At 46.7% G+C, this 19,255-nt stretch overlaps 1 protein-coding gene across 2 annotated transcripts in view; it reads right to left on the reverse strand.

Moving 5' to 3' along the window:
• Positions 1-563: 563 nt before the first annotated feature.
• sema6a (sema domain, transmembrane domain (TM), and cytoplasmic domain, (semaphorin) 6A) overlaps positions 564-19,255 on the reverse strand; it is a 54,933-nt gene continuing 36,241 nt past the window's right edge. The window contains exons 12-19 of one of the 2 annotated variants that reach the window (XM_026999762.2): positions 18,669-18,824; positions 17,302-17,475; positions 16,197-16,337; positions 15,873-15,950; positions 13,766-13,824; positions 13,197-13,217; positions 10,654-10,809; positions 564-3,242 (exon numbers count right to left, since the gene is read on the reverse strand). In XM_026999762.2, coding sequence (XP_026855563.2) covers positions 2,149-3,242; positions 10,654-10,809; positions 13,197-13,217; positions 13,766-13,824; positions 15,873-15,950; positions 16,197-16,337; positions 17,302-17,475; positions 18,669-18,824 — 1,879 coding nt within the window. In that variant the 3' untranslated portion in view covers positions 564-2,148. The remainder of the gene's footprint in view (positions 3,243-10,653; positions 10,810-13,196; positions 13,218-13,765; positions 13,825-15,872; positions 15,951-16,196; positions 16,338-17,301; positions 17,476-18,668; positions 18,825-19,255) is intronic. The other variant, XM_026999763.2, reaches the window with a different exon arrangement.

Here is a 19,255-nt window from a genome sequence, read left to right on the forward strand (position 1 = left end):
AGGAGTGTGTGGTTTATTTGGGGAAGAGGCAAGTGATAAAATATGGGTCAAGGGAGTTAAATACCCAAATCAGACAATTAACCCCCCCCCCCTTACATAATAATGACATAGTTAGGAAGTTATTTAGTTGGCATCAATCATAAACATTGAAAGCATTAATATGTTTCCTAAAATTATTCAAGTGTTTCACAGGAGCCAGCCTGTATTTGCTGATAGAAATTGGGCATCATCATGTAGTGTAGGGAGACGTTTCATAGCTGAATTGGGAGCCATTATCTCATTGTATTTTATCAGTCAGAATCGTGGAGGCCTTCTCAAGAATATACACCAGTTCATCTATCAAAATGAAAGTAAAAATGTCATCAGGGCTGCGGAAAATGATGAGCACTGCGAGAAACTAAACCCAAACAAACAAACAAACAGAAAAAGCCAAAGCAAAAACAACAACAACAACAACACTACTGACGACACTGCCAGCACAACAAAAGGGCTGTTTCGAAGCGTTTCATTGGCACAATCAGAAATCATCACAAAAGAGTTTGTGGTTAGCCCCTCCCCTCCCACCCAATGTTTCCAAAGGGACCCGAATTAACAACAAGAACACCTACATTCTTTAATTGCTTCTCATCAAATGAGGGAAATATGTAATCATAAGAACCACTAGGTAACAGTTAACAGCTAACAAACTCGTCACTACTGAGGGGTGTAAGGCACAAATTTACACGTGGAAGAAAAACAAAGGCTACCAAACAGTTGTAGTTCCATAAAAGGGCCCATGTGAAGATGGGGCAAAAAAAAAATCATACGTTTTGATACAGGCCAAATGGAGGGGAAAAAAATAAACAAAAACATACAAACAAACAAACGAAAAAAAACAAAACCCCTAACCCAAAACGCTTCCCACATGCTGGCTGAGCATCGGCAACCACACGTTTGTCTCACCGCGCGGATTATCGGGGTGGGTAGTAGGTTGCTGTTCGTCGTTCTCCTTCTCCTCAGTCTTTGCGCACTTTCATGCACGAACGTGAACCGGAATGGCACTCGACGGAGCTATGGGCATTCAGAACAGAGGGTACTGACATGATCCACAGTGCTGAATGTAGATGCCAGCAGAGAGCTGAGGTTATCGAGTCAGGAGTTCCAGTTTGAGGATATGTTTCCCCCTTTTCCTGCTTTTCCTTTTCTATCCATTTCTTCCTGGGATACCGCTCGGTCCAAACCCTTCCCGAGCTCTCCCGGCACTGTTCAGTAAATATCTCTTCCATGCAAAGGCTTTAATACCCTCCATGTTCACCTAGCAATGTTCAAAAAAAGTTAGAGGATAGTTTTGTTTTTTTTTCTTTTCTAACGAGAAAAGGTTGTACTGGCTCCAGTTGAATGACTTTAAATAATTTCACACATGATTAATTAAAATTAAAAAGATCTTTCTGTCTCTCTCTCTCTGAGCCTAAAAAGAGTCCGTCTTTCTTTGAAAGCACTTTATTAAAAAATAAATACAACCAGCTATTAGTACTAACAGTCACGGGTTATTCAGTCACCAGTTACAGTAGACGATTTTGCAGACCTCGCTAAAGGCATTACTTGATTGCTGTGTCCAGTAGCTGCAACACTAAGGGAGGCATTTAATCTTTTTTTTTTTCTTATTCTTAATTTCACAGTTTTCCATTGTAAACCAGCTGTTGTAAACCAGTCTGAGCTTCTGTCCAAGTGCTTTTTTAACTGGGGCATATCCCAGCTTCAGAACTATACAATTACTCTCCTCTCCGCGATGTGCTTTTGGCAGTCTGTTAAGAAAACAAAACATGAGCTGCGTCGTGGCTGTGTCCTCAGCCTGACATACTATCATCTCGGGAAGAAAAAGAAAGAGAAAAGGATTCGAAAAAAAAAAAGAACGCTACGGAGTGACATGTGGCTCATTGATGAAAGATTCAAGAGAGTTCTTCTCTTCTCAGTAGCAGGTGTTCCATCTTTCACCATCCAGGAACAGGAAGTCAACAGCCTGAGCTCAACACGTACATACATGAAAAATGTTGTTTTCTTGTTTTCTTTTTTCTTAAAAAAAAAAACAACAACAGTGAGTTGCATTTCCTGTACACAGCTGTACAATGCAGATGCACTTTTGTGTGTCCTCCGTTTTCTTCGTGCCTATTATGTGTAAGACTCGCCGGACTTGACTTTCGTGGAGAGGGAGACCTGCGAGGGTTTGGGTGGGACGTCGGGTTTGAGGTGCCTGGAGCTGCAGCGTGGCAGCGAACTGTATGAGGTCAGGCTGGGGTGCCGCGCGAGGCCCACCGCCGGAGGGCCAGTGACGTGTATGGAGTCCACCCTCTGTGGAGCCGGCGGCGGCGTCTCGGCACGGCCGTAGCCGTGGCTCCTCGCTAGGTGGGAGGAGTTGGAGGAGTTGGTGTTGTGCTGCTTCTTCAGGCCAAGGGCCTTGCTGGAGCCCGCGGAGTAGGCGCGGCCGTACACGTCCAGCCGCTTGCCCATCTGGGGCACGGCAGGTGGCAACACGGCGGCCAGCGAGGCCTCCCGCTGGGGCACGCGGGGCGGCATGCCCTCACTGTCGGCCGTGCTCAAGCCGTGGCAGGGACTCTTCACGGTTTTGTACTCCAGAGTGGCGGCGGGGTCGTCGGGTGGCTCGCTGCGGTGCAGCTGCTCCACATACTCGTGCTGGTAGGCTTGCTGGTGCTGAGGCAAGGGAAGCACCACCACGCTGGGGATGTGTCCCGGCGAGGCCCTCAGCGGCAGGTCCGTGGGGATGACCGGTGAGCCCATAGGGGGCATGTCTTTGGTGCAGGCGTTGATCAGGTTCTGGTTCCTCTCCCAGTCGCGGCTGCCCCGGCTGGGCTTGCGACGTGGTTGCATGGGCGTGGACTCAGGCGTGGGCAGCGCCGTCAGGTCCACCTGGTGCTGGTCGGCTTTGATGAGCATCTTGCTGCTAGTCAGCCGGCCGTTGTGCATAAGGGGCGTGAGGATGGCCTCGGGCCGGCCGTCTTTGGCCTGCGTCTCGAAGAGCCCTGTCAGTTTGGTGACACTGTTCATCGAGCCTCGCCTGGAGTTTGTTGACTCTTTGTCTTTGCGGCCGGAGAGCTCGAAGTCCCGCCGCCGGTGATCGCAAACGCAGTATACAATGATGCCTGAGAAGATGGCACCCATGACGAAAGCCAGAATGACAGCAATGGCCAGCAGAGTGATGGGAACCATCTGATCCCGGCCTTTCTGGAAACTCTCACGAATCACTCCTGCGGAGAGAGTTTAGAAATGCTATACATCACAACCAAAAAAAAACCCAAACATTTGGACAAGTGGACCACTGCTAGTGAAAAGCAGTGACAAATATATTTTATAAGATATTTATAAGATTGACTGACTCTGGAAATGAATTATCCACAATATACAAGGATCATAAATGTGTCTGTGCTAGAAGTAGCATGAAGATTCAAAGAAGTAAAAAAAAGTTTATCTAACACACATCTTCAGTTTGTTCAAAAGTAACATAAAACTCCCAGCAAAACAAACTTCTGACCTCACTGTTCTTCACAGCTGAATGTAAACCACCTAAGAAATGACCCACTGCACTACAGACAGTTTAGGAGGGAGGTTTTGTTGAAAACAAAGAGAGCGGTTTTATGTGCTGCATTGCAACTAGTGAGAATCACAAGCAAGCCAAGGACTGAAGCTACACAAAAGAAAATTCCCCAGACAGTAGTTCATAATGATAACTGCATAAAAGATAGACTTCGTTATGAGCAGAAGAGGGGGAAAAAAAGCTTTGTATTATCTCTTCAGAGGAGAATAAATTCTCATGAGAATAGAACAGTATGTTAACACTAACAAGGCTCAGCAAAGATTCATCTGTTTTCTGAAGGGATTAAGGCGAGTGGTTTCCATCATACACAGGCAGACTGCAAGGTGCAATAAGTCATGGCCAGCACAGATTGAGATCGGAGCCGAACAGGCCTCGTGAAATCCACGGGGTCGTGTTTAGACAACATTTGGCGCTGCTGCCCCGATTCGCCGCACGCGAGAATCCTTTATAGAGAATTCCTCTGTCACGGCAGCGTGAAGACTCCTTACAGTATTCGTTTATAACCCTCTGCCATCGCTGGCTACGCATCTCACTTAGCGGAGCAAGTGTCTCCTTTTTACTGTCTGCTTGGGATCACGAGGTTTTATCTCATGACAAGCAGATAAATGGGTGACATGTTTTCTATGAGGCCCTGGGAGACAAAGTGACCCATGTACATGCCTCACATCTGCTCCTTCTCTGCTAATAGAGAGATCTGAGAAGGTTTGCCTTTCAACTCCATGTTTTTTTCCACGTGAATGCTGTTTTTCTCACATCTTTTCCCATGTTTTGATGGGTTCCTCATTCCTAACTCCATATATCAACGCAACAGCAGAGATAAAAGCCTCCTGCATGTATAGCTGCATAAAAGCGATATTGTTTTAAAGAAGGGCACTAATTAAGATTAGGACAGAAGACGTCCTCGTTTAGTAAGGCTTTAAGCCCGTGTTTAGGCAAAATGGCGGTTCATATGGTAAGGCTATCAGCATAGCCAGTGATCTGTGCCTAATAGCTCGGCAAAATACCTATTGAATAACACTGGCTTTTGTTAAAATACAATATGCCTGATTGTGATCATCTAATGGGGTGGATTTCTGGGAGGTGATAAAAGAGAGAGTTTGTCCAAAAGTGCTAACGTGTTTAGGAATCAAAGGAAGCTATCATAGTATGAATCCCAGCAGGTGGTCACACTAACTGCTGACTTTTGTTCTCTGCTATATTCCTTCGCCATCTTCCCCATTAGCCATATTAGGACTTGTCTGTGCTCAACTTCTGAAGGAAGAGCTCAGCCTAAAATGCTTATGTTCTTAACGATGATAGGAGGAGAAATAACTCACTACGCATTATGCAACTGCCATCATGCTAATTCCATTCATTGTTAGCCACGCTAGTATGTTTGCTTTGGGCTAAGATACATAATAAATGGATTCTCCAGCAAAAATGTTTTAGTTTAGGATCTGGCTTAATTTGGCTTCAGAATACCATCTCTTTATGGGTACGGAAGTGTTACATAACACGACAATGGTAAAGATAATTCTTGGTGGCTTCACAGATAACATGAAGGGGAACGTGAATTGCTGTTGGTTGGCCACAGGAACAGACCTGAGTTTTTAAATCAGCTCTTGTTTAGCCGATGGACTTTGTTTGAAGTTGGGGGGGGAGAGGGATCAGACCCACTGGAGATCAGGCTCAGGAGCACGGGCCCACTCCAACCCAGGACAAGGAGTTAAAGTGCTCTTCCTCTGGCACCACAGGCCACTCTCTTTGACCTTGACACAGGGCTCCTGGGATATGGAGGGGCCACTTAAACGGAGCCTCCGGGCTTCACTAGACCTTTGAAGATTTTTAACTTTCATGTATGAAGTCGATTGTTTTTTGAGTCAACTTCAAAGGGGTCCACAGCCATAAAGAAGACCAGGTCTCAAACAAGTAGGAGGCTATTAGTTGGGGGCACACGGCTGTATTTCTTTTTTGTTTGTTTGTTTGTTTTGCTTTTACTTTAAGAGTCACTCTCTTTTAACAAGCTGTTTTTAGGGAGGTTTGACTGATTCTTGGAGCTCCAACGGGCTTTAAATCCAAAACTAATTACATATGCTGCTTATACAGCCTTGTCAAATGGTCTCATAAAATTCATGCACACCAAATAAAACTCCCTGATGTAACCCTTCCTGCACCCGTCGGTTGATGGAGAAGGAGTCAGAGGAACAGAACTGGAGATGAGCATTATTCCTCTGAATTTCATGAGGCTCCAGACCCAGACAAGTTAGGCATCCTGGAAAATGGTTTCTTGCACTCAGCTGCGCTAAAGCAAATTCCGAGCCCTGCTTGTCAATACACTCCACCCTGTGTGAAGAAGTGATGTGTGAATATTCACACAGGCACCCGGGCAATACGTGCAGCACGATCCATTATTAGGGCCGAGCAGCTCTCGCTCTCTCTCTCTCTCTCTCTCTCTCTCTCTTTCTCTCTCTCTCTCTCTCTCTCTCTCTTTCCGAGGGGGCTGGGCATAAAATGAAACAATTCCAAGACAGTAAATGAAATGGTAATATCTAAAAGGGGGTAGACAACAATTAAGCCTTACAGTCAGACACATACACGTGTGAATACAAGCCTTAAAAGTTTTCAATGGCTTGCTGAAGCACAAACGCCCATATGCTGATTGACGATGTGTGTGTTTGTGTGTGTGTGTTGGCGGGGGGGCTCCTTCGAGGGCTCCAGTTCAAGTGCCAAATGTTCCTGTTGGTTTTGTTCGGTCTCTCCCACTTGAGAAAACGTCCCAGCCAAGCGACCAGGGCAGCTGATTCCAGCACTGCCACTGCATCTCTGATATGTTCGCTTTGTGGCGACATATTCAAATACCCTCTCTAAACTCTCTGTCTCAAATGTGTCGGCACAGCCAACAGTCTGCTCATTACATGCTGAATGTTTGGTGCCTATGAGATGACACTTCTTCGCGAAGGAGCCACAATTCTCCCTAAATCTCTTTTCTTTACATAGATTGTACTCTCTCTGAATGAAATAAATAAACATTTGTTGTACAATATTTTTAAGAAGGTCATATGAAACTGGTGCGCTACTGCACAACACATGCTAGCAGCATGGTCTGAATGTTTCAGTGTTACAGTGTTACAATACGAATATGCGATGCCTCATCTCCACTATCATTAGGCACCCTCAAATGCATTTATTTTTTTCCGCCCCATATCTGCAACACTTCATTAACGTCCTACTGCCTTTTTAATAAGTCCACCGGTGCTCTTTATTTATCGACCATTTTAGTAGGAGCAACTCACTAACGACACCTCATTGCTTTTAGTGGCGTCCCTTCTTTTTTTCGGTCCACTAGTTGTAGTCACTTTCTATCTTAGTGACTTCGTCGTTACATTATGTTTCAGCCATAAAGTTATGTTCTTAAACTGCGAGAGAACTCTTTTCAAAACTTTAACTGCATTTTTTTTTGGTCGGGGTTATGATTATGCATATGCATGAAATATATGGAGTGTTAAAAGGATTTCTCTACTGAATCCTAATTGAGGTCATCATATCCATGTTCAGTACGGGGTGGGTGGAGGTGGTTGCAGGGACGAGGTGTAGATAATATTTAAGATTTAAGCCTGGAATATACCACAGTGAGGGATCTATAATTTAAATCTGTGATGTACACGCGACACTGTTTACAAGCATGCAGAACCCTGTCTCAAGAAAATATTGTTAGATGTTTCTAGTTTATAAATATAACACATATAAAATGTGATTTATGCTTTTAATTTTTAAAGCTGCCTCTGACATATGAGATCCGTTGGTATGACATACTGAAAATAGAAAGAAACCAGGAGGTCAGTGTTACAAGGGGAAATCCCTAGTTTCATAAGATGGAGTTAAGCTGTCATACCGTGTACTGGGTTAAATCCAAAACCAATTTTGCACTGAATAAACTTGAAATAAGACTGAAGTGCAGCACACTAATCTTGACATTCAGATCAAGGCACAGGTAGTTATAAAATAGTCTAAAAAATAGTAATCAGGTTTAACTCCATAACTGCATGACCTGTTGTAAAGTTGTGTCACATGTGCTATAAAATGCTAAGCATTCCACAACAGTAGATCACTCTTTGGACTTAAGCGCCTGCCTCTACCACCCCTGGGAAATACCATTAGCAAATGTACACATGGGCTGAAATCCAACCCCTGGAGGAAAGAAAAAGTGGTTTGAGCTACAAAACAAAGAAAGCGATTTAGAGGCAGATGCTTATCTACTCGCGTCATTATCGGGAAGGTGGAACCTTCCATTGCTTTCGCACCTGATCCGCACTGAGCTATCATGTATCAGCCCTTGTTTCACAGCTCCCGAGTCGCACCCGGTTGAAGAGCAGTACGGTGGTTTAGCACTGACAGTGAACATATATACCAGGCAGTTATGACAACATTACTCTACATGTAATACAGACAGACTCCTTTCTCTCTCTCTCTCTCTCTCTCTCTCTCTCTCTCGTTCACTCTCTCGCTCACTCTCTCTCCCTCTCCCTCTCTCTCTCTCTCTCGTTCACTCTCTCGCTCACTCTCTCTCTCTCTCGTTCACTCTCTCGCTCACTCTCTCTCTCTCCTTCACTCTCTCGCTCACTCTCTCTGTCTATATTGCCTTTTTAATTGACCTATAAATTTGAGAAGTGCACAAAGACAGCCACAGGTTGGCTGGGGGCGGGGGCAGACAGAGAGGGGCATGGAGGGAGCGAGGGAGCACTGGGGGAGAGGCTCACAAAGTCCATTCCCCAGACGAGGGGAGGGAGAGAGGTACGACTCCATTTGGTGAGGAAGATGATGCGCTGCAGAGCAGATTAAGGTTAGTAATAGGTTGTGGCTACATTAAGGTACAGCCTTGGAACATTCCATCTTGGGAGATGAAAGGTCCTGTGGAAGGGAGACTACTCACAATGGCAGCAGATGGCGGAGGTACAGATAGGGTGGGGAGGGTGGTGTGTGTGTGTGTGTGAGTCACTGTGTGTGTGTGTGTGTGGGGAGCAGGAGCAGTGGGATCTCACACACGCACAGACAAATAGATGAGACCAGACACACAGTGCTCAAATGTACTGAGAAAAAATGTTGCCACCAGCCAGCTTTGGTGTGTTGGGACTGAAGTGAACTCATAAATATTCCTTTTTGAATATTCATTAAATTCAAATTTTGCCAGTGTTACACTAATGCACCATGGTGCAGTGATATTACAGGCGTATAAAAAGGCAGAAATGACAATACTGGACTGATTAACTCATGGTTCCATACTGATAAAATACATATTTGTTATGAAATATATGCATATATTTTCCTAATGAATTAAGCTCACAGTGCTCTCTATAATGAACACTCTTCTAATGATCATTTTAGACTCTAGCATCATATCACAGGGGTCCTAATTTTTTTTGTTTTCAGAGTACATTGGTCACTTTGAAACTGTTAGCAGCACAACACGACACAGGGATGTCAACGAGGGCGGATAGGACACTGCATGAATATTCATCAGGGTGCAGTTATTAGGTTAAGCAGAAATAATACTGCAGTGGAGGAGACAACCCTTATCGCAAAAGAAAGTGGAAAAGCACAACCATGCAAGAGTCAGAAACTGAATCAACAGAACGACGTCCTAATTACCCACTCTGATTAATATAGCTTATGCCTAACTGACATAAAAAATGGCATTAAAGATAATAACAACAACAACAAAACAAACAAATAAACAAATCAATGATAATAATCAAAGAAAAGGCAATAAGAATAGCAACAAGAAGCTCTATTAAAATATGGCCTCTTGCCTATACCCTAGTGCCACAGTGCACTGGATGTCAGCACTGGGTATTGGCAGTGGAGGCTGCCACACTGCAGTGATGCCAAATAAGCATGCCTTTAGCTGCCACCATTGTGTAGGTTCAACAGGTGCGCTGCTGCCAGTGACCATGCAAATGGAGGAAGTGCCTTTTCACCTAATGTAGATTCTGTTCACGGAAAAAAAAAAAAAATTGTGTTCTTACCATCACATTTCATGCGTAAATTGGCCAATTTCCTCACTTAATTTCAAACTGTGAATGTTTCGCCTAAGGGTTTCAATGTGAATGCACTGGAATGAAAAAAAGAGTAAATAGCACTATCCATATAATATAAGTGCCTCATGAAAAGTAACATGAGTTTGCATCACGTACAGTAATCCACATATGCCCTTTACTATGAACACTGTGCAAGTGCATTATGTAAATTAAATGAGGCAACACAGTGTTTTCTTTTTTTCTTATTTTTGATGAAAGTCAACACCTAGATTTTAGCGTAGTCGTGCATGTTCTCCCAGTGCATACTCTCACAGTGGGAAGAATCCGAAAAGAGAGAGAGATATTGAACACAACAGCCCCACCTGCATACAAATACGAAGTGACCATACCTCAGGAAGGAAGCAGGGATCATAAATGGCCAAATTAAGCAGGTTAAGTCTAGCAGTCTGTAATAAGTCTGTAATAAGTCTACCAAAGTCTGTAATAAGTCTAGCAAAGTCTATAATAAGTTTGTAATAAGTCTAGCAAAGTCTGTAATAAGTCTAGCAAAGTCTGTAATAAATCTGTAATAAGTCTACCAAAGTCTGTAATAAGTCTGTAATAAGTCTACCAAAGCCATTTAGAGTAATACAAGGTAATACAGTTCATAATTATCCTTGCTGAGTAACATGGTATTGATTGGGCAAATATTTAATCTGTGCTGTTCTCGTCGCTGCCTTCACTGCAAATGGCAGTTGCAGGCTGACCTTGAAACAGTCTGTGTGCTGATATTGCTCAGATAGGGCGTTCCAATGTCATGTCATGAAGCCTTGATAAAGAAGAGGCCATCATTTTCCAAGGGGAAAAACAGTGCGGTCTTTTCCTTTCACTAGCCATAGCCTGGATATTGCAACCCCCTTCGGGGGATATTACAGTCTTTGTTTAATAAATCTCTCTCTTCCAGCAACACTGTGATTTGTAATTTGTGCATTGGTCAGCTGGAGGCAGCGAAGTACTGTAAATCTCCTCCCCCCAAAGGACAAAAATGGACTCTCCCATTCCAAGGCTTACCTGTGGACTCCTGCTGGGTTAGAGGGGGAACCGCGATATAAGGGTCCCTCTTATCGACGGTTAGCGGGGGCTCCTTGGGCTCCAGCGTGTGGCCCCTTCCCAGCGGCCCGTTGGCGGGAGGCTGCGTGGTGCTGTGGGAGGCGGACGTGGAACGGCCTGCCAGAGCACAGCGCAGGTTAGTGGACTGTGGTCGGCCCTGCGGGGTCCGCCCAACGGGCGTGGTCTGCACTGTCGCATGCGCAAACAGGATGCGGATGTGGCCTTGGCGGCTTCCTGCGAATGAAGCGCCGGCCCATTTGGCGCTGTCGCAGTCAACCAGTGCTTGGCCTGGAACGGCGGGGCCTGAGTCCTGCCCATGTGTTGCCCCGGCACGACTCCAGGCAGGGCCCCGCAAGGGCCGTGACCTCTCCGTCTCCGACGGTGAGGGCAGCTGCCTCGGAGGGACCCTTCACTGTGGCCACATTTTCCAATTTGGGACTTGACAGATACACTCGCCCTGTGAGAGTCACCTGGGGTGAGCTTACCTTATCATGCAGGCCATAGAGACATGATTGGCTGCATATCTCTGGTCCTGGCCAGCCTCCGAAGGCTGCCCACATTCACCCACATTCTGTAAGCTGTCTTTTTTCTACTTTTTTTGTGACAATGTGTACAACAAATCGGATGATGGGCCATTAAGGTGATGTAACTCGTTAATCTTTCTGAACTTTCTGGATGAATTGTTTCACCTTTTTTCTCCCCAGCACATCACAACAAAATCTGTTATTTCATGAAGGCGTTCATAAACGTTGCACACTAAACAACCACCAGAAAGGTAAGCGCTGATAAATGCTCCTTCACATCTCCTTCCCCTGAAACACGGACACCTGACTCTCAAACCTTCTCGGGGATTCGACAGGTTGATCAATTGTCGCCTAGAACCCCGTCCTGAAAATCAAAACCGGCTTCCTAGTAAGCTGCCAGCTCATCGCGCCGAGCCCACCCCGCAATACTGTAATCACTTCGTATCTTAATTAAGCGATAAACTGAACTCCCTCTCCTGTGCATGCGTGGGGCGTTGGGCCACCACCGATCTTCTCCACTGGCCCTGCGCACACAACAGCCTCGTGATCTCCCAGCAGCGATCATTAAAATGATTTATTTAAGAACGCGCCAGAGGCTGAGCGATTAGTGTGACAGAGCTATTTTATAATTCATTCTCCACGGCCAGGGGAGGTGCCACCAAGACCCATGACACACATACAGGAGCGCGGTCTCAGACTCCCTGGAACATAGCGGGGAGAAGAAATCTCTGAAATGCCAACTTGCAACCCTTTTTTTGCCTAGTTAAATAAAATAAAAATATGCCTCACAGAGAACTATATATCTAAAGCGCTAAATCAGAGTTGACTATTTGGCGTGGGTGAAATGGAGCTGTTTAGAAAGAGTGAAGCAGCAGCACGTGATGGCACTCCACCGGCAGTACATTAATACCCCATCAGAGACATTTTTCGCTGGGTTGTATGATTTATGACATTTCAAATACCCGAGTGAAGTCGAATCCAGCCTGAATGCACAGACGTTACAGGCAAAGTGGGGGAGACCACATTTGGAATCGATACGCTATCTGCTGCATTTGAGCAGACTGATGTAAGGGACAAGCAGGGAAGAGCAACGGAAGAGCCACGGCCGAGGGCGGGGATTCCTATTTTTATCAGAAGTGAATGATAATCAGACCTTTTCCAAATGTGAGGATTTCTAATGCGATATGTAGGTCACAGAAGCAGACACTCCCCTGCCAATCAGCACTGCTTAGCATTCCTTTACGTGCCAGAGGGAACAGCTTCAATCAGGCAGCACCAATGAGCGTGTACATGCACGCGCTGGTTTGGGTCATGCGTGTGCATGTGTGTGTGTGTGTGTGTGTGTACGCCCATGTGTGGCCCTGCACGCTCTGCTTTGGTTGGACTGCGTTTCATGAATCATTTCTAGGGGAGCCTTGGAGAATGAGTTGCTGTTTAGCCTCTGTAAACAGCTCCCATAATTTGCATTTGGCTACATCTCCAAGCCACAAAGCCGCCTTCTATTAAGCGGCTAGATCCATCCAATTAGGAAACCAAAGGTCAGGGTGAATCAATAGGACCAGTGAAGGCTCGCAGAGAATACAGAGGAGAGAGAGAGGGAGAGAGTTATGGTGAGGGGTGGGGCCAGTGTTGGACAGCGGGTGGAGTTGAGGGGGCACCCACCAGTTCATCGAACTGGACACAAATCAAGTGAGTTCAGCGACACCTGACTACGGAACGCACAGAGGAAGAGGTTGGAGGAACTGGGCAAAACTGACCACTTGACGAATTTTGAGGAATGCCAAGAACTTGATGAGTGGCCTGAAGGTTTTGGGGGGTGGGGGAAACCATCAAAGGAATGAAACCCTTTCTAATTCTTTTACTATCCTGGGAGAGAAAGGAGAGGCTTTGAAATGAAAGAACAAATGAAGAGAGGACAGATAAAATGCTTGAAAAGGAGGAATGAAGTCTGGCTTGTCCAGGTTGACTTATGTCACTTACCGTTTAAAGCCACGAAGGAGTCTGAAAAAAGCAAATGAGGAGACGTGTTAATGTAATAAAACGAGATTCACTCTTCATTTCCGATTCAGTTCCATAAAATATGCATGCTATAATGTTAACACTTGTTTCTAATATTAAGCTGGGAGGTATTTATAATTAATATTAGTGTCTCATTACAGTAAACAAACATTTTATCACACTGTGCAGTAAATAGCCACCCACTAAAGTGTGCGTAGTTTTCAGCTTTTCACTATTCACGGCAGATAAAATGATGCAATAAATGAATGCAGTCAATTGAAAACAGGTTCTATAGGGCTTAGTGTAGCCTAGTGAATAGGTCACAATGAAAGGCTCTGTCAGTGGTGTGTGTGTGTGTGTGAGGAGCGGTGGCTAAAGCAGGGCCGTGCCCTGTGTCCAGTGTGTTGCTACAGCTGAAGGACAGGGTCGAGACTGAGCCCAGATAAACAGGAGAGAGGAAGGGAGAAGGCAGAGAGAGAGAGAGAGAGAGAGAGAGAGAGAGAGAGAGAGAGTGAGAGAGAGAGAGAGACAGGGAAGCAGTCCTTGCTTACTTTGGCAGTCTCCCAGTCCATCTGTGTTGCCGTGCTCCACGTCCTGCTCGAACGACCATCTGCGTAAGCAACAGAGACAAGACACACGGCGGTGAGTGGCTGGGGGCCCTGGGACATGGGGCTCGGCCCCTCTGTGAGTCGCCTCTGTTTCGACATGGAGCTCGACAGCTTTCAACCGCTGGCGATGAAGTCCTGAGTCATCAGGGCTGCTATGTGCAAGCGTTATAAGCTCTCACGATATGGTTAGGCACATAAGTTTAACTGACCGGTGTCTGTTATTGTGACAGAAACGGAATGAAACTTGGGCGACTTCTTCATTTTAAAAAGGCACCGCGAATAAGTGTCTCCTAGAAGCCCCAATGCAATCGCGAGTAGACGAGCACATGGAGACATTGAGGTGCGCTGGAACTGAGTTCTGTGTTATCATACAGGACTCCACTGTCTGTGTCAGCTTGGGCATACTTCTCCTGACAGACATTCAGCCGTGCAATCAGAGAAGACAGGCCAGCCGTCAAAGAGATTACATGCTGGGCTGTCACAGCAGACACATCCACATCTCACAGCTCCCAGCGGGGCCAAAAGTATAAGAGGAAAAAAGTTTCCAAACTTATCGGCAAAAAAAAAGAAATGATACACTCAAGTGGAGTGAAGCCGTTTTGCACGCTGCAGCAGACGTACGGGCATTTTCACATACAGGGCTGTTCACGTCATCGGCACGTCATACTCTGAAGACACAGTGGGCACGTTCATGAGACGTGACGGTGACCATGCTAACGCCAAATTGAAACCAAATTGTACCTCTCCTCATATCTGCTGGCGCATGGCCAAAGTTTGTGACATTCTGGGATCCTTCCCAGGTAAGTCATATTCTTCTGTGTGTACTTTCACTATTACAGTTATGATTTCCCATCAAGCTCACTCCAAACATATCAAAACTGTGTCTTCTAAATAAAGGTATCGACTAGCTAAACGGGTGCGCGTGCAGATTTTTGTTAATAACTTGCATGTGTGACCAAGCAGATAATCCACAAAATAATGTAATCCACATCAACTTCTTACCGGGATCTTTACTGTCAGAAAGGTTCATTTTTCGCTACTATGAATGAGGAGAAAATGCAGTAGCACAATACATCATGCAAACTGTAAAATATGCTGGCAGTCCCTATTTATGAAAGAGCAAACGTATTACCCAGGTGCTATTTGCTGTTAACATCACATTAAATCTGATGGTGGGTTTTATGAATCTGGCCCAGTAGATTAAAGGCTTAATATCTTCAAGTAAATCCAACCTCACTTGTTATAAGATGCTGCGCCACTGTGAAAAAAAAAAAAAAGTTCAAAAAAAGTCACGTCATTAAGGTTCCATTCATTTCAACTCTGAACTAAACACCCCCAAGCAATAAGAAACGTCCTATTCTGTTCTTATAAGCTCTTTACGTCTGTGGAAACGAAAGTGGCAACTCGCGCCTTTTCCTCCCCAGGGCCTGTTTGGAGCTTGTGCTTTCTGGTAGCCGGCGTAAAACGCGGCGAGCCAGAGCGCCTTCCTGTCGCTCTCCGCGAAGGCCGGGCCCCCCTGACCGTGCGCGCCGCTGCTCGCCGGTGCTCTGGCAACCCTGCGGGGCAGGACTGAGGTCATCTTGCCTCCTGATGCCTCTGTTTACTCGGTTTCCAAAGTGGAAAGCTCGGTCAGAGCCGGGCGAGGCCCCGGACGTAATAACAGGATAGGCAGAGCGGGGAGAAAAAATAGCCTGCCGTCACTTTGCACGGCTTCGGAGTCGCTTAGCGTCAGGAAAAGGGCTCGAGCTCTAATTCGGACGGCATGCGAAACGCTCCCCCTGAAATGCCGCGTGACGTTTGTTCAGCGAGCGCTCGGCCCCGGCGTGGCAAATACGGTACTAAAGAAGGTCAATATATCTCACTGGCTCCCCGGTTCTTTCCACTGGGTTTTCCTTTACAACCATTCATAAGGATGGGGGGAGCAGCAAGACCATTATTAGTCGAAGCCACAGAGGAGCACAAGCGGATGTGGCCGATACACCAGAGGGGGTAGGCGTGGGTCAGTGAGCCCCGAGCCTGCGATGTACGCGTCGGGGCCTGGCCCACGTACTTTGAACTGGAGACGACTTCCCGACAGGCCCCATCCGACACCCAGCCGCAGTACGGGTCCCTGGCAGCGATGCAAGACCTGTGGGAGGAGAACACACACACACGCACGCGCACGCACACACACACACACACACACACACACACACACACACACACACACACACACACACGCCTGGTCTGTCAGGCTGCCTTTCAAGGGGATTATGCAATCTGTCGGCAATCATCGCCGGAGTCTGCTGACAGAGTACGTGTCTCAGGTCCGTTCTCGGCTATAACACGAAGCGGGGAGCATGCTGGGAACCGGGCGGCGGCCTGTGGGACTCACTTCTTGCACTTCCCGTGTCGCTCGCAGCGCGACAGCGGCACCTTGACCACGCAGGAAGTGAACGCCACGAAGAGGGAGTGGCTCCTGCTGTCGATCTGCATGCTAACGATGCGCTTGTCTTCCACGCCGTCCACGCTGCACCTGAGGGGGCGGCAGAGAGCGTTCGTCGCAAAGTCGTTTCCTCAACGGCGTGAAAACAGCGTTTTGATATGGATATGTTTAGCACGGAGGTGAGTGTCTTTGATAAACCTACATAACATCTCTCACTCTTTCTCTCACTCTTTCTCTCTCTCTCTTTTTCACCCTCTCTCGTGGCATGGTGGTTGTCTGGAAGGGTATAGAGCTCTAATCCCCTGCTCCACACATATAAAGGGGGGAGGGGAGATTTAATTCCTACTTCATGAGGCTTGCCCCCCCCGTGCGGCGGAGCTCTTCGTTAAGGCTTACAGCCCATCTACCCTATGTAATGTGCAGTGAACATCTTCGTTAAAATCCTTCCCTGTAATGTCAGTCGCACTAACCGCTACAACTAAGCCACGTGGCGGTCAGCCAGACAGATCTCGGCCCATTCCCCGCCTCGTGTGTGGGAGCAGGAGGTGCAGGGGAGGTTCGGGTTCGCCCGCTCCCTCCGCGCTGTGTCGCACAGGGCGGCTCAGCGGCTGACGCCGGCGGCCTCCTTAAAAGCCCCCCGTCCCCATCCCCGGGCGCCCAACCGAATCTAGCTCCAGCTTTCCTATGTGTATTTGCTTTGGCCGGCGCTGCTCTGTTTATCCTGCGGCGATGTGGTCCAAACCTACTGGCCACGGCTTCAAAAGAGGTGGGGGGGGCTCAGCTGCGCTTCGAGACACTCATCTAATCCACCACCCCCACTGACCCTCCCTCCATCCCCCGCATCCCCTCACCTCCCCCCAAACCGCTCCACATTTTTTAATCATTCACCATTCGTTAGTCCGGGCGCTCTAGGCATCATCCCAGGAGCAGAAGTTCCACTGAGCTCTTTAATCTGCCCACCACACTCCAGGGGCCGTAACCTGATAAAACGCTTTTAAATGACAGAGCGGTGCTCTCCGTGGCTGGGCCGGGGCGGCTCTGACGGAATACGCACTTCTCCGGGTTGTAGACGCTCAGCTCCTCCAGGAAGAGACTGTCGTTCAGGAAGCCGCTCTTCATTTTGGCCAGGAACTTGAGGATGATGCCCCTCTCTGAGCCCAGGAAGACGACGGTGTAGTTGCCATGCGGCCCGGCGGCATTATCCACCGCTATGCGAGTGAGCCGATATCTGGAGAAACAAGGGGAGAGAGAGAGAGAGAGAGAGAGAGAGAGAGAGAGAGAGAGAGAGAGAGAGAGAGAGAGAGAGAGAGAGAGAGAGAGAGAGAGAGAGAGAGAGAGAACGAGAACAGCGTGAGGTGGCAGAGATATGATAAAATTGCCCGACAATTCTCTTGACTTAAAAACGTTCGGCTCTGCTCTTGCAGAGAAATTAGACTGTTATCTAGTGGCCATTGCTCCAATTACCACGCTTATCTCCATGTTAATCAAATGTATGTATAATTTTTAAATCAGTATGCAAATACACTTTCAAGGTAATTAAAACTGGTGAGACGAAAATGGTAAGACAAATAATTTATCCAAGATTTTTCATTCATCTTTGCAAATCTCTTGAGTCTACAGTGGGATATATTAAAACACGGTGAGGGAAACGATGCGAGACACACTGCAGAAATGTTTTTCCAGTGATTGAATGGTTCAGCAAATTTACACAGACCTCATTAAACGGTGTTACTGTAAAAGATATCAGGGAAGTTATGCATGGGGCTCCCCTCTAACCTAACAGCTTTTCCATCTCTGGACAGCTTTGATTCCTTCTTTAAATATAAGGTCAAGTTTTGTGGTCTGACCTGAGTGCCTTATCCTTCTTTATAACATCTGCCTGACAGGAAAATCCTGCTTGGGAAATCGACGCCATTGTTCTAATTTGCTCGAAAAAGAAAAGCCGTGAATTCAACCATCTTCCCTTCAGGGCAGAGTTGAGATAAAGTCTTATTCCAGATTCTGTTTCCAGCTCACTTCCTACAGCTGCAGAATAGGTAGCACCATACTGGTGAAATAGATATTCCCACCACCCCCCCGCCCCAGATATTAAATGAATCTATTTGAGGGATGCTTAGTGTCTGAATTTGACTGGGCCACAGTTCTGCATTGCAAATGACAGGATCCATTGCCAAAAATGAGCAGCGATTATCATACAGAAGGGAAGAGGCATTAATCCGCACATAACGTTAGAAATGATTCATTATATGGAGTTATTTCAGGATGGTCTGACCGTCTCCTCGTTCAGAACCTATGGGCTACATGCAGAAAGACTTGCTCGGACGGACCAGCGTTAGGGCTCGCGTATCTGACCATGCCGTGAGGGGCAGGTCCGCTGGGGCTCGACCAGAGGGCTGAACCTGAAGCGGGCCAGATGCTCACCGGACCATGGTCTTGAGGAACCAGGGCCGGTGGGCAATGGAGGGCACTGCCTCGTCCATCAGGGGGTGCATCTTGATGAAGTTCAGAGTGTCGTCTGGGAATTCATTGGACACTTTGTACCTCTCTGCTGATGATGTTCCAGCGCAGCAGCCAGGCCTAAAAAGAGAGAGAGAGAGGGAGGGGGAGAGAGAGAGAGAGAGAGAGAGAGAGAGTGGAACGATCACTTGAACTGATTACGCTCAGTACTTGAATTATATGAATTACACTTAAAAACATTACAATATGAAACACTGCTAGTTCCAGATTTCCAGTGTGGTTTCTGTCAAATCACAACATAGGAGTTACATAGGAAACGTATAGTTTTACTGCAGTCCTAGCTGTTTGGATGCCTTTCATGTACTGGCTGACTAAGCATTGCTCTGAACACACAGGCGACATATGGTCTTTCCTCTTGAAGAGCAAGCATGGTTCAGAAGCAGAGTACACGTGTTAGCACACATGTGCCATTGAGAGGAAAATAAAAATTGCATAAAAAAGCTCTTGCCTTCATTCTCATTAACACCCGACCTTGTTTTCCCGCAAACACA

Source organism: Electrophorus electricus, chromosome 23 (assembly GCF_013358815.1).
Source record: "Electrophorus electricus isolate fEleEle1 chromosome 23, fEleEle1.pri, whole genome shotgun sequence".
Lineage (NCBI taxonomy): Eukaryota > Metazoa > Chordata > Actinopteri > Gymnotiformes > Gymnotidae > Electrophorus > Electrophorus electricus.